The sequence below is a fragment of the Ascaphus truei genome, chromosome 2 (genome assembly GCF_040206685.1).
Source record: "Ascaphus truei isolate aAscTru1 chromosome 2, aAscTru1.hap1, whole genome shotgun sequence".
NCBI lineage: Eukaryota > Metazoa > Chordata > Amphibia > Anura > Ascaphidae > Ascaphus > Ascaphus truei.
Window position 1 is genome coordinate 468,821,366 of NC_134484.1, and position 17,915 is coordinate 468,839,280.

The window sequence follows — 17,915 nt, forward strand, 5'->3', positions numbered from 1 at the left end:
GTTAAGACTAGCCCAGGGGCCTCAATAAAATGGTCCTGCGAACACAGCTCTGACCAATGGAAGGCATGCAAGCTGGGAGGTGTCAAATACTTGGATTACTAGGGATTCAGGGAAATGCACCTCTCTTGCAAGAGATGGATATGAAGTATATGCTGGTCCATCAATAAATGCAGTTGTACCGTTCCTGGCCTGTGAGAACATTTTTCTGAAGGTTCCTGTGGGGAGGAATCCTTGCCCCTGGCCGAGCCCTGCAGGATGGAGGCACTGCACCATCCAGAAAAGACTGTCCTATGTCCCACTCCCTACAACATCGCGGAGACTCTATCTTCCTCCCCGCCTGTGAGTGTGGCCTCGTATTGCAACCTGTTAACCACTTTACCTGATGCAATACTGGCCGAAATTGAGGGTGGTGAGTCTGTTTTCGACTTTCATGCCGGAATGCGGCCAAGCTTTCTCAAGGTGGTTGTCCGTGATGAGAGGCGGTTTCGACAAGCTACTTCGACAACCCCGATGACCACTACCAATCGTGAGGAATCTGCGGCTGCGGAGGGTCCTCGCGGGGAGATGGCGCTGCCTTCTCCCGGATGGAAGGACGAAGCGGAAGCAACTGCTACAGAGGTACCGGCCGGTACTTCCCCCGATCCTGCTACAAAGATCCTTCCATTGCTGCCAGCGGATACCGAGAGTGATTCATCCACCAGGGTGGATCAAGAGATCGATACTTCCCTGGCGGTAAGCGACACTTAGGTGGATCCGTTTTTGCTGCAGTGTCGGGAGCTTGAGAGGGCCCGAGAGATCGCTGCTGCGGACGCAGTTGCGAAGGCTCTGGCTCCCGGACAAGACGTGCCCAACAAAGACGATATCGCAAGATGCTTGTAATGATTGGCCGAGGGTGCAGAAATTTATTTGGGAAATTGAGCTATTCTCATGGACCCGCCGCTAAGGTGGAGAGCCAAGAAACTTTATTTGCCGCAAAGACTGAAATAGCAGTTTCCACAAGGAACCGGGATAATGTAATGCCAGGCTGTTCCCGTAATTATATGGCTGCTGATGCTGTTATAACGGTGTCTAGCAATGTTTCCCGGTCTGTATCACCTATAGTAGGTGGGGTCTGTAGGCCTTTAGTACCCAGATCTCCATCACCTATAGTGCTCGTAAACCCTGAATGTACTACTGCATTTGATGATGTGATGCATAAATCTATTGCGGGAAAAGTAATGAAAAGGTGGGATCCCATGTTCCAGGGATATGTCCCACATATTAATAGGACCCAATTGGTACTGATACAGGGTAGTAAGATAGATCAGTGGTGGGAAGAAGGAGAGTATACACCGGAACAAACGTCCGAAATCATGCGTAATCGCAGCCGGGATCTTGAGATAGGGCTAGACTCTCCCTCAGACTTGGAGCAAGCCAGGTATGCCAATGCACCTGAAGAGCCGTTATTCTGGGTACTTCCAGGGCTAGCTTGTGGCCATATTCTCATTACAAATAGTCGCGCTGATCATATTATCATACAAAAGTTCAGGAAGTCCCATGGCTACGATTTTCCTTACGTTCCAGAACCACTCACGAGGGAGGTAGAGGAACATAGGGAGGACTGGGTCAGGGATGCCGTGTTGGATTATATGTCTTCCCGTTGCAGTAGTCAGGCCCACTACACTGACGATAGGGTAGGATATTTAATAATGCGGGTATGGCATGTAGGCCGTAATAGCTACATAGATCGGGTCGAATATATAAGTGAAAAAGGGAAGAAAAGGTGCAATTCAGTAACTGTACCTGACTGCAATGATAAATTGGTCAGAAAACCTGACCCGGCTCATTACTATTAAGTGTTTGTGTCGCAGAAAAGGATCTATGCTGCTGTGTTAATGTGGTTCTTCTTTAGGAAGTAACCTGTTCTATATTGTGTTATGGGTTCTTCTTTTCAGAAATGCCCTGGTAATGAGTGTTCCTGGTTATGCACTGTTGTTATGTTTTGCATTTTACTGTTTGCGTTTTGGTTCTGTTCGTTATTGTAAATTTGTTGGTGGTATACAGTACGAATGTATCTACTTCATATGGGTCGGAAGTTTTAACAGGGGAAGTATGTAGCCTTACGCCCCTGGCTATATATTCCTGGCTGTTGTATTAGAAATCCTGGTAAGAGTAGGCAGTGCTGGGGTTAAACTTCTCTCACATGGGCCAGCATGTGAGCCTCAAAACTGGGATATTATTTTGTTGCGGGTTCCAGGTGCTAGTCTGGAAACTGTTGGAGCATGTGCCAGGGCTCACTCCAGTGGTAATTCCCAGTAACTGGGGGCTTAGAAGGGGGACACACCCCTGGTATAAAAGATGGCTCCCTTTCAAATTTAGTGTCTTCCCAAGTGTTGCCTGCTCCTTTGGGAGTAGTTGGTGTGTATTCCTTGCTGGGTAAGGTGGTTAAGACTAGCCCATGAACCTCAAGCTCCTGGGGGTGTAGTCAAGAGAAAATGGTCCTGCGTGCATAGCTCTGACCTATGGAAGGCATGCAAGCTGCGAGGGGCAAGAACTTGGATTACTAGGGATTCAGGGAAATGCACCTTTCTTGCAAGAGATGGATATGAAGTATATGCTGGTCCACCAATAAATGCAGTTGTACCGTTCCTGGCCTGTGAGTACATCATTCTGAAGGTTCATGTGAGGAGGAATCCCTGCCCCTAGCAGCGCCCTGCAGAATGGAGGTGCTGCACCATCCAGAAAAGACTGTTCTGTGTCCCACTCCCTCCAACATTGTGTAGACTCGGTCCTCCTGAGAACCAACAGGCGAGCACCATAACACCATAAGGCCTGCAAATCTCCTTTAGGGGGTGATAGGGGTGTTGCACATATATTTTGTTGGCCTGTGTGACTACTGCCTAAATAAAACCATATATATGCAAGAAATTCTTTAGTGCCAAATGGGTTTGTAATACCAGATTATAGGTATATATACACAAAAGTAATGTCCCCGGCGCTAGAAAATTGATGATCACAATACCATATCCAAAAGACAGTCCTGGATAGAATAACAGTCCTGGTAGTAGAGTACTGCACCAACAAATGTTCTAAATGGAGTAATTAGTCCTCAAGGTATGATTCCCAGGTAGTTTCTGTAATTACAAAAGAACAAAGACACACCATTGCGCAGTATTTAAGACCACAAAGCCCTAACCAAGAGGTGGAAAATCCCTACTTAAAAGATATAATCTTGTTGGTTCAGGGGAGAGAATCTGTTCCAGGCTCCTTCTTCACCTCGATATCCACGGACCCCACGTGGTTCACAAGATTACTCTCTTCACACCGAATGGCGCCCTCGCGTGAGCAGCATACACCGCAACAACCGATGGCAAAGAAAATAAAAACAGCCTAGTGTACTACGCATAAACACTTTAATATCAATTAAAAAAGCCGCACTGCTCACACTTACAATTTGTAAGGGCAAACGTGCCACTTACGAATGCCGTCCGCAGCCTGTATCCAGCTAGGTGGGATTGAGGCACACACAGTCACGCGCCGATTGATGACGTCAGCGGCGCAGCGCCGGTTGCTTCTCCAACACCAAATTGAACACAGCGGGTATTCGGCTCACATGCACTGTACTAGGCTCCTCCTCCCTACGCGTTTCATGACCATGTGTCACTTCTGTGCTCTGTGACTGTCCCCTCCTCATCACCCCATCTCAATGCGTCTGTGCATCTCTCTCCCCTCACAGGTTATCTCATAATAAAGCCTGAAATCGTAGCCAGGATTGAAGGCGGAGAAGAGCCCCTGTCTTGGAATGGCTGCAATCCTGAAGAGGAGGAGAATGAAAGCTTTTTAAGCACAGGTGAGTATTATTTCAGTGCTGCTTAACCCCTATGCAGGCAGTGTCCAAGATCACATCGCTGTCAGCAGCCAATGCAGTGGTCGCGAGGCACTGGAAACATGACAACCTTCCCACCCCTTATAGCAGTTAAGAACAAGCGAAACTATATAATGACCGTGGATAAACTCTCCAGCTTAATTCACGATAGATACAATAGATTTTTGACAGTCTGGGATCCATGGGTGACTTACATGGAGCAAAACACAGCCTAACTCCAGACTAGTTCTCAATGTTACTCACACAGTCCAAAATGCTGTTAATTTTGATAGTTATACAGATCTAGTTTACAGATATACAGATAGTTATACATAGTTCTATCTGTACACTCCCTGTGTGGAGGCTATATGGATGTAACCCCCATCCCCACCCTTTTTCTTTCCCCCTCCCTATGATTTGTGAAACCAATAAAATACAATTTAAAAAAACTAAAATGTTTAAAAGCTCCAGGGCCAGACGGTTTTGCAGCTGAATTCTATAAGACACTGGGCAAGAGTGTTGTTGACCCCTTAACAAGACTATTTAACTGTTTGTTTATTAAATGGTGGCGAATGCTATAGGAGCTTTACGCAGGCAGATATCAAAGTAATTCACAAGGCGGGTTGGAGCCCAGATGACGTGTCCTCATTTATACCAATTTCGGTACTAAATATTGATTGTGAATTATATGCAAAGTTCCTGGCTGAAAGATTATAGATTATAGACCCGTTTACCATCTGTAATATCCCCAGACCAAATGGGGTTCATATGGAGCAGAAACCCCACTCCAAATATTAGGAAAGTGCTAGCTGCGATCCAACAGGTACAAAATACCATGACTGCAATGTCCCTATGCCTTCTCAGTCTGGATGCTGAGAAGGCCTTTGACACGGTAGTGTGGGATCATTTATATACTACGTTACAGAAATGTGGGATTGTGGGCGAGTTTGGCAATGCTATTAAGAGGATTTATACTAACTCAAGAGGGTTTTTGCGGGTAACTTCCATTCACAAATATTCGATTTAAAGAGATAGACTAGAAAGGGTTGCCCACTATCTCCTCTACTATTTGCCATCACCCTGGAACCCTTGGCTTTCTATTTGAGGAATCGTCAAAAATTTGAGGGGTTAAGCATAGTGAAAACAGAGATTAGAATTGCCATGTACTCGGACAACACCTTATTGTTTATCAACAGACCCAAAGTCGCCTTTCCTGTTATTCTGGAGACTTTTAGATATTTTTGGATCTTTCTAGGGCTACAAAATAAATATTACAAAATCAGAAGCCCTGAACATAGTATTAAACAAAATACCATCATGGCAAGAAAAAATCCCTTTTATAATAGCAGCTAGCAGTATAAAATACCTGGGAATTTTGATCCCGTCAAATTTAAAAAAATTGTACGATACACATGTTAGTGCTGGTATAGCCAAATTCTGCAAAAATCTCAGTATATGGAAAGCACTGCTGCGAAGCATGCTTGGGCAACTAGGACTCTTTAAAATGACAGGTATTCCAAGAATGTACTATTTATTTTTGATGTTGCCATTATTACTAATACCGACTAAATAGAGAGATGTCAAACTTTATTATTTGGGGAGTATAGAGGGAGAAAGGGGGTGGCCCGGTATTAAAGGGGTTGCACCCCATATGGTCATCCCCTGACCTCACCAGAGAGACAAGGGGTTAACTGGACTGCGGTCCAGGGACGTGGTTTGCACCTTGTCATACCTTGAAAATATATGTTCCCCTGTTCCCATGTTTCACCTTTAATGTTGTTTCCCAAGGCAGGGATAAAATCCTGCAGAGATTCCTTTGCACAAAGGGAAGCAGATGGTTAGAGGGGCGACCCAATGTCTAGAGACTAAGTATTAATCAACAGACTCTGCCAGTCTAATTGCTACCTGAGGGCGGAGAATCATCAAACTGGAGTGGTTTGTAAGTGTTATGTCTACACCTACAAACAATGCAGATCCTACCAGATACTTCATTTGGTAGACTGATCGTTGCCCCTGATTTAATTATGGGGCTACCCATAGAGTCCCAGTACACATGGGCTAATTAGCTGAGGGGCATGGGTTAATCTGTGTCTCCACGTTAGGGATTGGATACAGATAATTGTTCACCAATAGTCTGTATTCAATGTTAAGAATAGGGTTACACAGGTATATAAACTGTGTCAACCCTACAGTTTTTAGTTCTTCTTCTGATACCATCTTGAATGTCACCGGATTGCTGGAGAATTGCTAGCTGATACTTCTCCATTCCCCAACCCTAAGTAAGTGTTACCTTCTTGTCTGTTAATTGTACTATATTGCTGTGTTCACCTTTTTTAAGGAATAAATATATTTTATTATATCTAAGCCTCGTTCAGTTCAACCCAGATATTTGGTGTTCATTATATCTTGTCATAAGCTACCGTGACAGGGAGGTAGGAGTATAGAATCAGTCTGGCAAAATTGAAATTGTATAAAGATATAGGAAGTTGTTCCCTCCCAGACCTCGAAAAGTTTAATTATATATGTCTGTTCAAAATAGCAAGAGAATGGCTAACACACACACGTCTTGACGCTCCCTGTGATAGAGAGATATTGCTGCTCCAATAGCCTTACCAACCCTTACACAAATTCAAGATCAAAACATACCAGTAGCAGCATGAAACAATATACAGCTGAACCCCATAATAACGCGGTGCTTTGGGTCCACATAATGCGACCGCGTTATAACGGGGATCGCGGGGGGGAAAATGGCCATCGCGATCAGGAGACCCAGCAGCACTCCCACGTAGGACTTGCTTGGGGAAGGGTTTTAGGGTTCCGACACCACGGGTCAGCCATTGCGCCGGGGGGAGGGTGGTGTGTCTATCCTTGTGTGTGTCTGTCTCTGTGTGTTTCTGTCTCTGTTAGCAATAAAGCATTGAATAGAAAAAAAAAAATGGCCGCCGTGATCAGGGGACCCGGCAGCACCACCACACAGTGGAGGGGGGCAGCAGTGTTATGGGGGGGCAGCCTGTGTTATAAGGAGGCAGGCTGTGTTTATAAGAAGGCAGGCTGTGTTTATAAGAAGGCAGGCTGTGTTTATAAGGGGGCAGGCTGTGTTTATAAGGGGGCAGGCTGTGTTTATAAGGGGCAGGCTGTGTTTATAAGGAGGCAGGCTGTGTTTATAAGGGACAGGCTGTGTTTATAAGGGGCAGGCTGTGTTTATAAGGGGGCAGGCTGTGTTTATAAGGGGCAGGCTGTGTTTATAAGGAGGCAGGCTGTGTTTATAAGGGGGCAGGCTGTGTTTATAAGGGGGCAGGCTGTGTTTATAAGGGGGCAGGCTGTGTTTATAAGGGGGCAGGCTGTGTTTATAAGGGGGCAGGCTGTGTTATGGGGGGGAGCGGTGTTGTCGGGGTAGTTGGGGGTGCCTTTGTTATTGGGGGGCAGCTGTGTTAGGGGATAGCTGTATTATTGGGGTTGCTGGGGGTGTCTGCGTTATTAGGGGTAGCTGGGGGTGTCTGTGTTATTAGGGGATAGCTGGGTGTCTCTGTTATTAGGGGGCAGCTGTGGGTGTTTGCATTATTAAGAGGTAGGTGGAGTTAGTACCTGGCTGAGCCTGGAATCATTGACACGTGCAGGCCGCGCACAGCCCGTGGAGAGGTTGCAGGAAAGGCTGGGGACTCGGAGGCCTGACAGGCCGGGGAGATCTGCACAGAGACCAGGTCACTCATTGCCAGGAGCAGTCTCCTCAGCAACCCTCATACCCTCCCCTTCCTACTCACTGTACCCAGGTCACTGCAACACTGCTTTCGCCCGTCATCTTGCTCTATCCCACCCAGCCCCCATTCAACCTCTTCACTCTCAAAGGCAACTCACCACATCCCTACCTCCAGCTACCATTACACAGAGGTGTGTGTGTCTGTCTGTCTGTCTGTGTCTGTGTGTGCCCGTTAGCAAAAAAGCATTGAATAGAAGAAGAAAAAAAAAAAACCTTGCTCAGACTGCGTTATCGGCGGATCCGCATTGTAGCGCATCGCGCTATAACGGGTTGAGCTGTATAGTTCGCAGACACAAGGAGAGCCTGCAAAAAACTCCTGGGTCTATTAAACGAACCCAAAGCATTGATTAAATACTTGCCATTAGTAGGAAATCCAGATTTCCAGTTGGGCAATGAATCTATAATCTTTAGAGAAGGGGAATCTATGGGATTATATAAATTCCATAAATTCCATAGTATAGAGAGGGGCTCTGGGCATTCCTTTCAGGAAGCACAGATAGAATGAAATATTTCTGCAAGCAATTTCTTGGCATATATGCAATTTAAACACTATATATTTTCTGTCACCAGAGAACAGCTTAATGCCTTTGAACATGGATGTATAGACTGTTACTTAAAACCAGACCCCTTATTTAAATGTAAAATTCACCATGTATATAAACCTCTCACAAATTCAGGGGATCGGAGAATCTGGGAAGCCCTCATATCCAATTAGAGGAGAGATTTCCCAGACCTCCTAGGCTGCAATCCCCCTGTTCTGCGCATGTGACACCTACGTTCTGCGCAAGCGCAACCTCGGCAAACCCTGTTCTGCGCATGCGCGACCTCAGCAGTCCCCGTTCTGTGCATGCGTAGACATGGTGGCCCCCTTCTCGGTACCGCCGTATGTGCGGAACGCCAAAAAGTGGGGCCCTACTGTACCCCATTTGTTTCATATGAGAGGCTATATAGTATTTTAAAATATTTGAGACTGCCAGACCACCTCCTACTTTAGCAGCAAATATAATTGATCTGTCTATTCTCTGTTATTTATGCTTCCAAATAAATTGCATAATTCGATTTTGGATATCTTTTATAATTGTAAATGGGACAGATATTGGTAATGTCTGAAAATTATACCAAAGTCTAGGGAGAATATTCATCTTAACCACAGTAATACGCCCTAACCAGGAAATACAATGAGAATCCCAAACTTGCACATCTTTTTTTATCTTTGAAAAAAGGTCCGGATAATTATGCCTCTTTTTCGGTTAGCGTCAAATTTAAAACTTCCAACTTTCCCATATTTACTTTATACCCAGACAGTTCACCAAACTTCTGACTATTGTAAATTCAGGAGGGATGTCAATGGATTAACTATAGAAAAAAAATATCATCTGCGAATAATGACATTTTATAATACTCATCTTTTTTTATGATCCCTTGTATATTTGGGGAGGCTCTTATAGTAGCCGCGAGAGGCTCGATTGTTAAGGGCACCCCTGTCTCGTACCATTCTTAATTGTTATCAGATTCCCCACCCCCCCTGGAATCTTCCAAGTGGCTGTCGTTAACAAATAGAGGAGAGGGCCTGTACCCCCTGTAAAAAAAATTAAAAAAACCCGGAGAGTCCGAATGCCTCTAGCGTTCTATCCAGAAAATCCCACCTTATCCTATCAAGGTTAAAGCAAATGTTTCCCGAGGCTACTGATAGATGCTGGAGGGGATGCGGACAGCTAGGGGATGTAGCGCACATACAGTATGGTGGGTTTGCCCAGTAATGCAGACATACAGTAGGACAGTTTTGAAATTAATAGAAGATGTCGGGAATCAAGGTTCCGCTTGACCCAAATGGAATAATTTTCTGTTAGATATTTTTGTTTTTCCATTTGTATTCTCTTTCTATAGGATGCAATTTAGATAAGCTGTCCTCGAACCGTGGCCTTATGGGCCTCCCATAATATTGCTGTCGATTCTATCGACCCATTATTAATTTATTGGAGTGAGTCTCCAATTTATGTGCTAATTTCCAGGTAATTTAGTAGTGAGCCATTCATTCTCCAGTGGAAGGATTGAATCTTGGCAAATGGGGGGTCAAACAAGATCGCCAAAGGAGCGTGATCCGACCACGTAATAGAGCCTATATCTGAGTGAACCAACACTTCCAGAATATTTGGGGTTGCAAATATATTATCAATTCTAGAGTAGGAGTCGTGTGGGATTGAGTAAAATGAATAATCTCTCTGACCTTTATGTGAGTGGCGCCAGGCGTCGAAAAGACCAAACTCTTTAACAATCTAAATTTCTTTGATACACTATGTCCTTGAAGAGTTTGGCTGCTCAGGATGAGTGGATTTATCCATATCTGGGTCAGGGACCATATTAAAGTCGCCTCCTAAAATTATTAGCTGTTCTCGAATGTCTCCCAAAGATTCCAATGTTTCCTTTAAAAATTCAATTTATCCCTCATTAGGTGCATATACATTGGCTAGAGTGATATGTAATCCTGACAGTAGACCGTGGACCATGAGGGACTTCCCTTCTTGGTCTCTCTTGATCTCCAATATCTGGAACGGAATACCATACTTTACCAAATCGCGACCCCTCTTCTTTTGCTTGTAAAGGACGAATAGTGTATAGTGTACATCTCGCTGAAAAGTGTTTAGGGGATCCTGAGTGTCAAAGTGCGTCTCTTGCAAAAAAAACAATATCTGTTTCCAGATTCCTAAATTCTTTTAGGGCCAATCTACGTTTACCATTACTGTTCAGACCCTTAACATTCATAGATACTACCTTCAATGGCGTTTGACTAGTCATATCCAGTATCGTTGCCTTCTCTCTATTGTGAAAATTATGCTCCAAAAAACTTGATGGTTGTGGAAAACAGAAGGGGGAACAGGACAAAAAACGGGGGGGGGAGGGGGGGGGGACTTAAACTCCTGCACTGCTTTATCCAAAGCAGACTGGAACACGGACTGCATGTCCTCGAACATAGTCTTTAAATCTTGCCTTGTGATGGCTGTCTCTCTTTCTTCTGCCCCCTGCTCCTTCTCAGGGCTCAGTGATGAGCGCCCCATCCACCCTCCTCACCACCATCTTGTTTTTTCTCTCCTGCAGTCGCAGGGCTCTTTATGCCCAAAATGGGACAAATCCGAGGCGCTCGCCTTCCTATCTTTCCGGAGAGGCGTGTCGGGTGGTTCCCTCGGAGCTCTGCTTCCATTTTTGCCGAACTACGAGGTGCCAATCGGAGGCTCTCGTTAAAAACAGGCAGCGGCATGCACAGAGCTCTACAGCAGACGTGCAAGCGCTGTGACGTCACGCGCACCCCTGGGTTGGTTTAATTTGATCTAATATTCATTTTATAATCTTCTGTAAAGAGAAAATGTGAAGAAATATGTAAGAAGCTAGACTAGTTGTCCGATCTGTGAGAAATGGCTTCTTACATGTTTCTTTGCATAGTTCTCACAGATCTGACAGCTAGTTTAAAGACTTGGAGTCAAAATATTGTATGGCTTTCCATGTATATGATGTAAGCATATGTCTTCTTTATATGATGGCTTGTTTCAATGTATATGTAAATCTACAATAAAGGATCATATATACATTTTTTTTTTAAAGCACAGGTTGGCTCTGTGTGTGCGTTATACCAGACATTGAGATAGATAAGTGTAACTGGGTTTTTGCACTACTGTAACAAGGTAATTATACATCGGGCTTCTCTGGTCCAGATTTCCACCCTGAGAGTCTTGTAGCTTCATTTTGGCACCTGAGACACATAAGTCACCTTATGTCATCATATAACGCAGCATGTTCATTCTCAGACAGCAGGGGAAGCCCCAAAGTCAGTGGTACGTAACTAATAAGATTTTATCTTTAATTTGACAGGTGAGTATCGGAAGATAAAAGTAGAAGTGGAAGATGCAGCAGAGGATTGCAAACCAGATGTGACTTCATCAGAGAAGAATGAAGAAGGGATGGATTTCAGCAACTCCCTGGTACTGAAGACTGAAAATATGGCGCGGGTAGAAGCAGCCATGGAACGCGAGACTGGTTCAGAGCAGAGACAGATCTTGGGGGAAAAACCTCTTATTTGTGATCTGGTGAAACCCCTACGAACCCACACAGGGGAGAAGCCATTTCAGTGCCCCTCGTGCGATAAAAGATTTAAAGAAAGCTCCGCCTTAATCAAACACAAGAGGACGCACAGCATTGACCGGCCATACAGATGCTCAGAGTGCAATAGACGCTTCTTCCGGAATTCTGACCGCATTAAACATATGAGGACACACACACAAGCTGAAAACCTGCAGTGTCCTGACCCAGAAAAATCTGTGAATAGTAGCTCTGACCCTCTCAGCTCACAAAAGGAGATGATCCGAGTTGCAGAAACTCCCTATACTTGTGCAGAGTGCAGAAAGGCCTTTAATCAGTTGGCTTCTTTCATAGAACACCAAAAAACTCACTCAGGAAAGAAGCCCCACAAGTGCGCACATTGCGGCAAAATCTTCACTCGGAAATATTATTTAGTGAAGCATTTGAGGTCCCACCCAGGAGAGAGGCCTCATCGGTGTGCAGTATGCAAAAAGGGCTTCATTCGGAAATCTGAGCTTGTTACACACCAGAGGATCCATACAGGAGAGCGTCCTTTCCAGTGCTTCCATTGTGAGAAAAGATTTACACAAAGGTATACTTTGACCACGCACCAGATGACTCACACTGGGGAAAAGCCATATAAGTGCAGTGACTGTGGGGAAGGCTTTACTTGGAGATCAACTTTCATTTCACACCAGAGGACACATACAGAGGAACGTCCTTACCAGTGCTTCCATTGTGAGAAAAGGTTTACACAAAGTTATACTTTGATCAAGCACCAGATGACTCACACTGGGGAAAAGCCATATAAGTGCAGTGACTGTGGGAAAGGCTTTACTTGGAGATCAACTTTCATTGTACACCAGAGGTCACATACAGGGGAGCGTCCTTACCAGTGCTTCCATTGTGAGAAAAGTTTTGCAATAAAGTCTACTTTGAGAACGCACCAGATGACTCACAGTGGGGAAAAGCCATATAAGTGCAGTGACTGTGGGGAAGGCTTTACTCGGAGATCAACTTTCCGTTTTCACCAGAAGATACACACAGGTGAGTGTCCCTATAAATGCTCGGAACAATGTGTTCGGAACGCATGCCTGGTGAAGCATCAGAGAGTGCACACATGGCGGCAGAGTTTGGATTGTAACTTCTTGGTAATGGTCCCCCCAACTCTGGCCCCCTGTTTGTAGCTCTGCTCCCATTTGCTCAAGCTGCAGGAGGAAGGGACCAGGGAGAGGAGGTTGGGGTCCGCAGGGGATGTCCCTGTGGTAGAATGCGGGCCATTTGTTTACCCACCAGTGCATTAAATGGACTAATCGAATGACCCTTCTCCTGATTGACCAGCTTTGTTAGCCAATCTGTTAAAGCCAGATAAATAGACTAGTTTAGCCAACTGTATACGACTTGTAGTAGTATAATTAAGAATTTGAATAACAAGTTTTGTTGTGTTAATTACTGCTTTAAACTGTCTGCGCTGGATTATTGACGGGTCACATGCATAGGTTGTATGTCACATGCATAGGTTGTATGATATATTATTTATTTTTAATTGGTAGTAATATTTATACTACAATTGGGACTAACTAGTGGAGTGGCTGGGGGCGGTGCTACTGCTGGACTGGTGTCTGTTCTGAGCTGAAGGAGTCTGACCTGTGGTGGTAGCTGCAGATTCATCTGATCTGAGAATGACCACATTGAGTGACTGACCAGTGTCCACCTGGGCTGGGACCTGGCCTGGGCTCTACTGTACTGTCTCATGTCTATTATATTATAGCAGTATGTTAATAACAAAAACACGTTCAGGGGGGTTAAACATATATATTATTTAGTTTTATCACCCAGCAGAGTGCCACACAGTGCCACCAGCAACCGAACACTCAGGGACACAGTGCCAGCCAGTGCCACCACCTGCAGCACCAGCAACCACACACCCAGGGGCACAGTGCCAGCCAGTGCCACCACCAACAGCACCAGCAACCACACACCCAGGGACACAGTGCCACCACCAGCAGCAACCGCACACCCAGGGACACAGTGCCAGCCAGTGCCACCACCAGCAGCACCAGCAACCACACACCCAGGGACACAGTGCCAGCCAGTGCCACCACCAGCAGCACCAGCAACCACACACCCAGGTACACAGTGCCAGCCAGTGCCACCACCAGCAGCAACCGCACACCCAGCGACACAGTGCCAGCCAGTACCACCACCAGCAACCGCACACCCAGGGACACTGTGCCAGCCGGTGCCACCACCAGCAGCACCAGCAACCACACACCCAGGGGCACAGTGCCAGCCAGTGCCACCACCAGCAACCGCACACCCAGGGGCACTGTGCTAGACAGTGCCACCACCAGCAACCGCACACCCAGGGACACAGTGCCAGTCAGTGCCACCACCAGCAACCGCACACCCAGGGACACGGTGCCAGCCAGTGCCACCACCAGCAACCACACACCCAGGGACACAGTGCCAGTCAGTGCCACCACCAGCAACCGCACACCCAGGGACACGGTGCCAGCCAGTGCCACCACCAGCAACCACACACCCAGGGGCACTGTGCCAGCCAGTGCCACCACCAGCAGCAACCGCACACCCAGGGACACTGCCAGCCAGTGCCACCACCAGCAGCACCAGCAACCGCACACCCAGGGGCACTGTGCCAGCCAGTGCCACCACCAGCACCAGCAACCACACACCCAGGGACACGGTGCCAGCCAGTGCCACCACCAGCAACCGCACACCCAGGGGCACTGTGCCAGCCAGTGCCACCACCAGCACCAGCAACCACACACCCAGGGACACAGTGCCAGCCAGTGCCACCACCAGCAGCAACCGCACACCCAGGGGCACTGTGCCAGCCAGTGCCACCACCAGCAGCAACCACACACCCAGGGACACAGTGCCAGCCAGTGCCACCACCAGCAGCAACCGCACACCCAGGGGCATAGTTGCCAGCCAGTACCACAACCAGCAGCAACCACACACCCAGGGACACGGTGCCAGCCAGTGCCACCACCAGCAACCGCACACCCAGGGACACAGGGCCAGCCAGTGCCACCACCAGCAACCGCACACCCAGGGACACAGGGCCAGCCGGTGCCACCAGCAGCACCAGCAACCGCACACCCAGGGGCACTGCGAGAGTGACATATATTATTCACCTTTCTCTCTATATATTATTACTAGGATTATTAGTGAGAGATTGGAGACCTTTCCTCTGTGTATATACCAGTTTACTAGTTATTAGAGTTACCGTTACTACTAATAAATACCACAGTCCGGTGTCTAAACACTACCGCACCCCACTGATTATACCCTTACTAGTATAACTAACTGTATGCCACTAGCAGTAATATCATTAATAAGAATTTGCCTAACAAGTTGTGTTAAAATAATTACTTTACACCGTCTGCATTAGATATCTGACTTGTCGCGTGCATATGATTTTTTTGTTTATATACATATAGTTTTTTTTTTTTTTACTACCACTACCAGTAGTATACTACAATTGGTAACCAACTAATGGAGTGGTTTTGTGGCTGAGTAGTGCGGGGCTCGGTGGGTAAAAGAACTGTGCTTCCTCCCCCCCCGCCTAGACTATGAACCCCCAGATATTTTGTGTAAATTCTTTATTTCTCCGCTTTTACATTCATCAACATGGTACACTTCAGTTACATAGAGTGGTAACATCCATGTAACATTATAGCACATAGTGGATGTTGAGAACACTTTTCTATTACATGCTTAAAAGATAATTCGGGGATAAATAATATTAAAAAAGAATACACAATGTAAAAGCTCCAAGCAAACAAAGAAAACGAAAAAGCATTAGACCTAAAATAACGAAATAAAATCAGTGCAAGTGTGTTTAATTAAACTGTCACACGCTCACGACCTCCCACACCCTATTTTTTTCCAGTAATCCATCATTGTTGCTCATGCTTGTTTCTATAGAGCTGCGATTGATCACAGAGCCGCGTTCAGTAAGTGCTGAACTAAGGATTTCTTTAACCGATACCCATCAATGCCGTCTCTATTGAGGAGAATTATATTCGGGTCCTGGGGTACGACAACACCAGTGATTCCTTGTATGCAATTCATTATCTCGTTCTAATTTGATAATGAAGACTCCCAGCAGATATGCTTAATTGTTCGCTGACCCCTACAATTTCTCCAGCATAGTCCCGATACATTGGGGTAACTGCTATGAAGCATCGGAGGTGTATAGTACCAACTGTAAAGAAGGTTATATTTGTTTTCCATTATTCTAGTGGACAATGATGAGGATCCTGCAATTGCCCATATTCTGGACCATTCTGCTATAGAAATCTGTTCCCAACTCCTTTCCCACTATTATTAACGGGGTTCTCTATTAAATATGATATATTGCCAGATGAAGAAGAGGGAGTAACAACCTGGTCACTCCTTTGAAGAGCAGGGGGTGGGCGTGATGTTGATTCATCTAGTTAAATATCAGATGTTTTGAATGAGGATTCTGATGATGATGTGACACACTGTGATATATAAATGTATAACATTGCCCATATATAGTTATGCACTATGAAAAACGTTAATAAATAGAGCTAAAAAAACAAACCAGAATAGTTGTATTGCACGTGTAGTACATGTTGCTTAGTGCAACTGGGTGCTTGCACTAACAGGGTAATTATAGATCAGGTTTCTCAGGTCCAGGTTTCCACCCTAAGAATCTTACAGCTTAATTTTGGTGCCTGAGACACCTACGGTAACTTATGTCATCATGTAACGCAGCATGTTCATTCTCAGACAGCAGGGGAAGCCCTAAAGTCAGTGATACGTAACTGATAGGATTTTATCTTTAATTTGACAGGTGCGTATCGGAAGATAAAAGTAGAAGTGGAAGATGCAGCAGAGGATTGCAAACCAGATGTAATTCCATCAGAGAAGAATGAAGAAGGGGCGGATTTCAGCAACTCCCTGGTAGTGAAGACTGAAAATATGGAGCAGGTGGAAGGAGCCATGGAATATGAGGCTGGTTCAGAGCAGAGACAGATCTCGGGGGCACAACGACATTCCTGCAGCCACTGTGAGAAAAGCTTTAGTTGCTATGCTTCTGTGTTGAGACACCAAAAGATGTATAATGTGCAAAGTAATCAGTGTACTCACTGTGGGAAGGCCTTTTTAAAGAAGTCAGACCTGAAGAACCACCTGAGAACCCACACTGGAAAGAGGCTGTATCAATGCACAGACTGTGAGAGAAACTTCACAAAATCTTCAGATCTCATCATCCACCAGAGGATACACACAGGCGAGAGGCCATACAAGTGCTTGGACTGTCCGAAAAGCTTCCATACGATGATATTACTGACACACCACCGCAGGACACACACAGATGAGAAGTGTCATCACTGCTCCGTGTGTGCGAAAAGCTTTCTCTGGAAGGCTGATCTGCTGAAACACCTTCAGACACACGCGGTGGAGAAGCTATACCAGTGCTCCGTGTGCAATAAAAGGTTTGCAAAAAGCATCACCTTAACCAGACACAAGAGTATGCACTGCACTGAGAAGCCATACAGATGCTCAGAGTGCAGTAGAAGCTTCATCCGTAATTCTCACTTCATTAACCATATGAAGACACACAAGAAGATGGAAACTTCCAGCGTGCTGACCCAGAAAAATCTGTGAGTAGTAACTTTGACACACGAACAAACCCACTCAGGACTGACGCCTCACAAGTGCGCACATTGCGGCAAAAACTTCACTCAGAATTCCTATTTAGTGAAGCATTTGAGGGCCCACACAGGAGAGAGACCTTATCAGTGTGCAGCGTGCGAAAAGGGCTTCATTCTGAAATTGGACCTGGTTATACACCAGAGTAGGGGTGTACAAACTGAGGGGCACAAGATTTTGTAGGGGGGGGGCGCAGTGACACAGGCAGGGGGAGATGTTATGTGGCAGCAGGAGGCTGCCAGAGTGAAGCAGAGGAGCAGCCGGCAGAAGTTAGGAGTTGGGGAGAGAGACTCTTATACTACTATACTTATTTAAAAACACACCTATTCAAAATCACATGACTTTTTTTTTTAAATGAATTAAATCAGGGATAGGGAACATATATCACCGGTAAAAGGGGGGCTTGGTGTAAATAGCTTGCTCACCCCTGCACCAGAGGACACATAAAGGTGGGCGTCCTTACCAGTGCTTCCATTGAGAGAAAAGGTTTGCACTGAGGTCTGATTTAACCAGACACCAGCTGACTCACACTGG

At 45.8% G+C, this 17,915-nt stretch overlaps 1 protein-coding gene across 1 annotated transcript in view; it reads left to right on the top strand.

Moving 5' to 3' along the window:
• Positions 1-17,915, top strand: part of LOC142488293 (uncharacterized) — a 192,641-nt gene that overhangs the window by 163,184 nt on the left and 11,542 nt on the right. Inside the window, 3 exon segments of the mRNA XM_075588665.1 lie at positions 3,716-3,829; positions 11,466-12,719; positions 16,522-17,332. Of these exon segments, the coding sequence (XP_075444780.1) occupies positions 3,716-3,829; positions 11,466-12,719; positions 16,522-17,332 (2,179 nt within the window).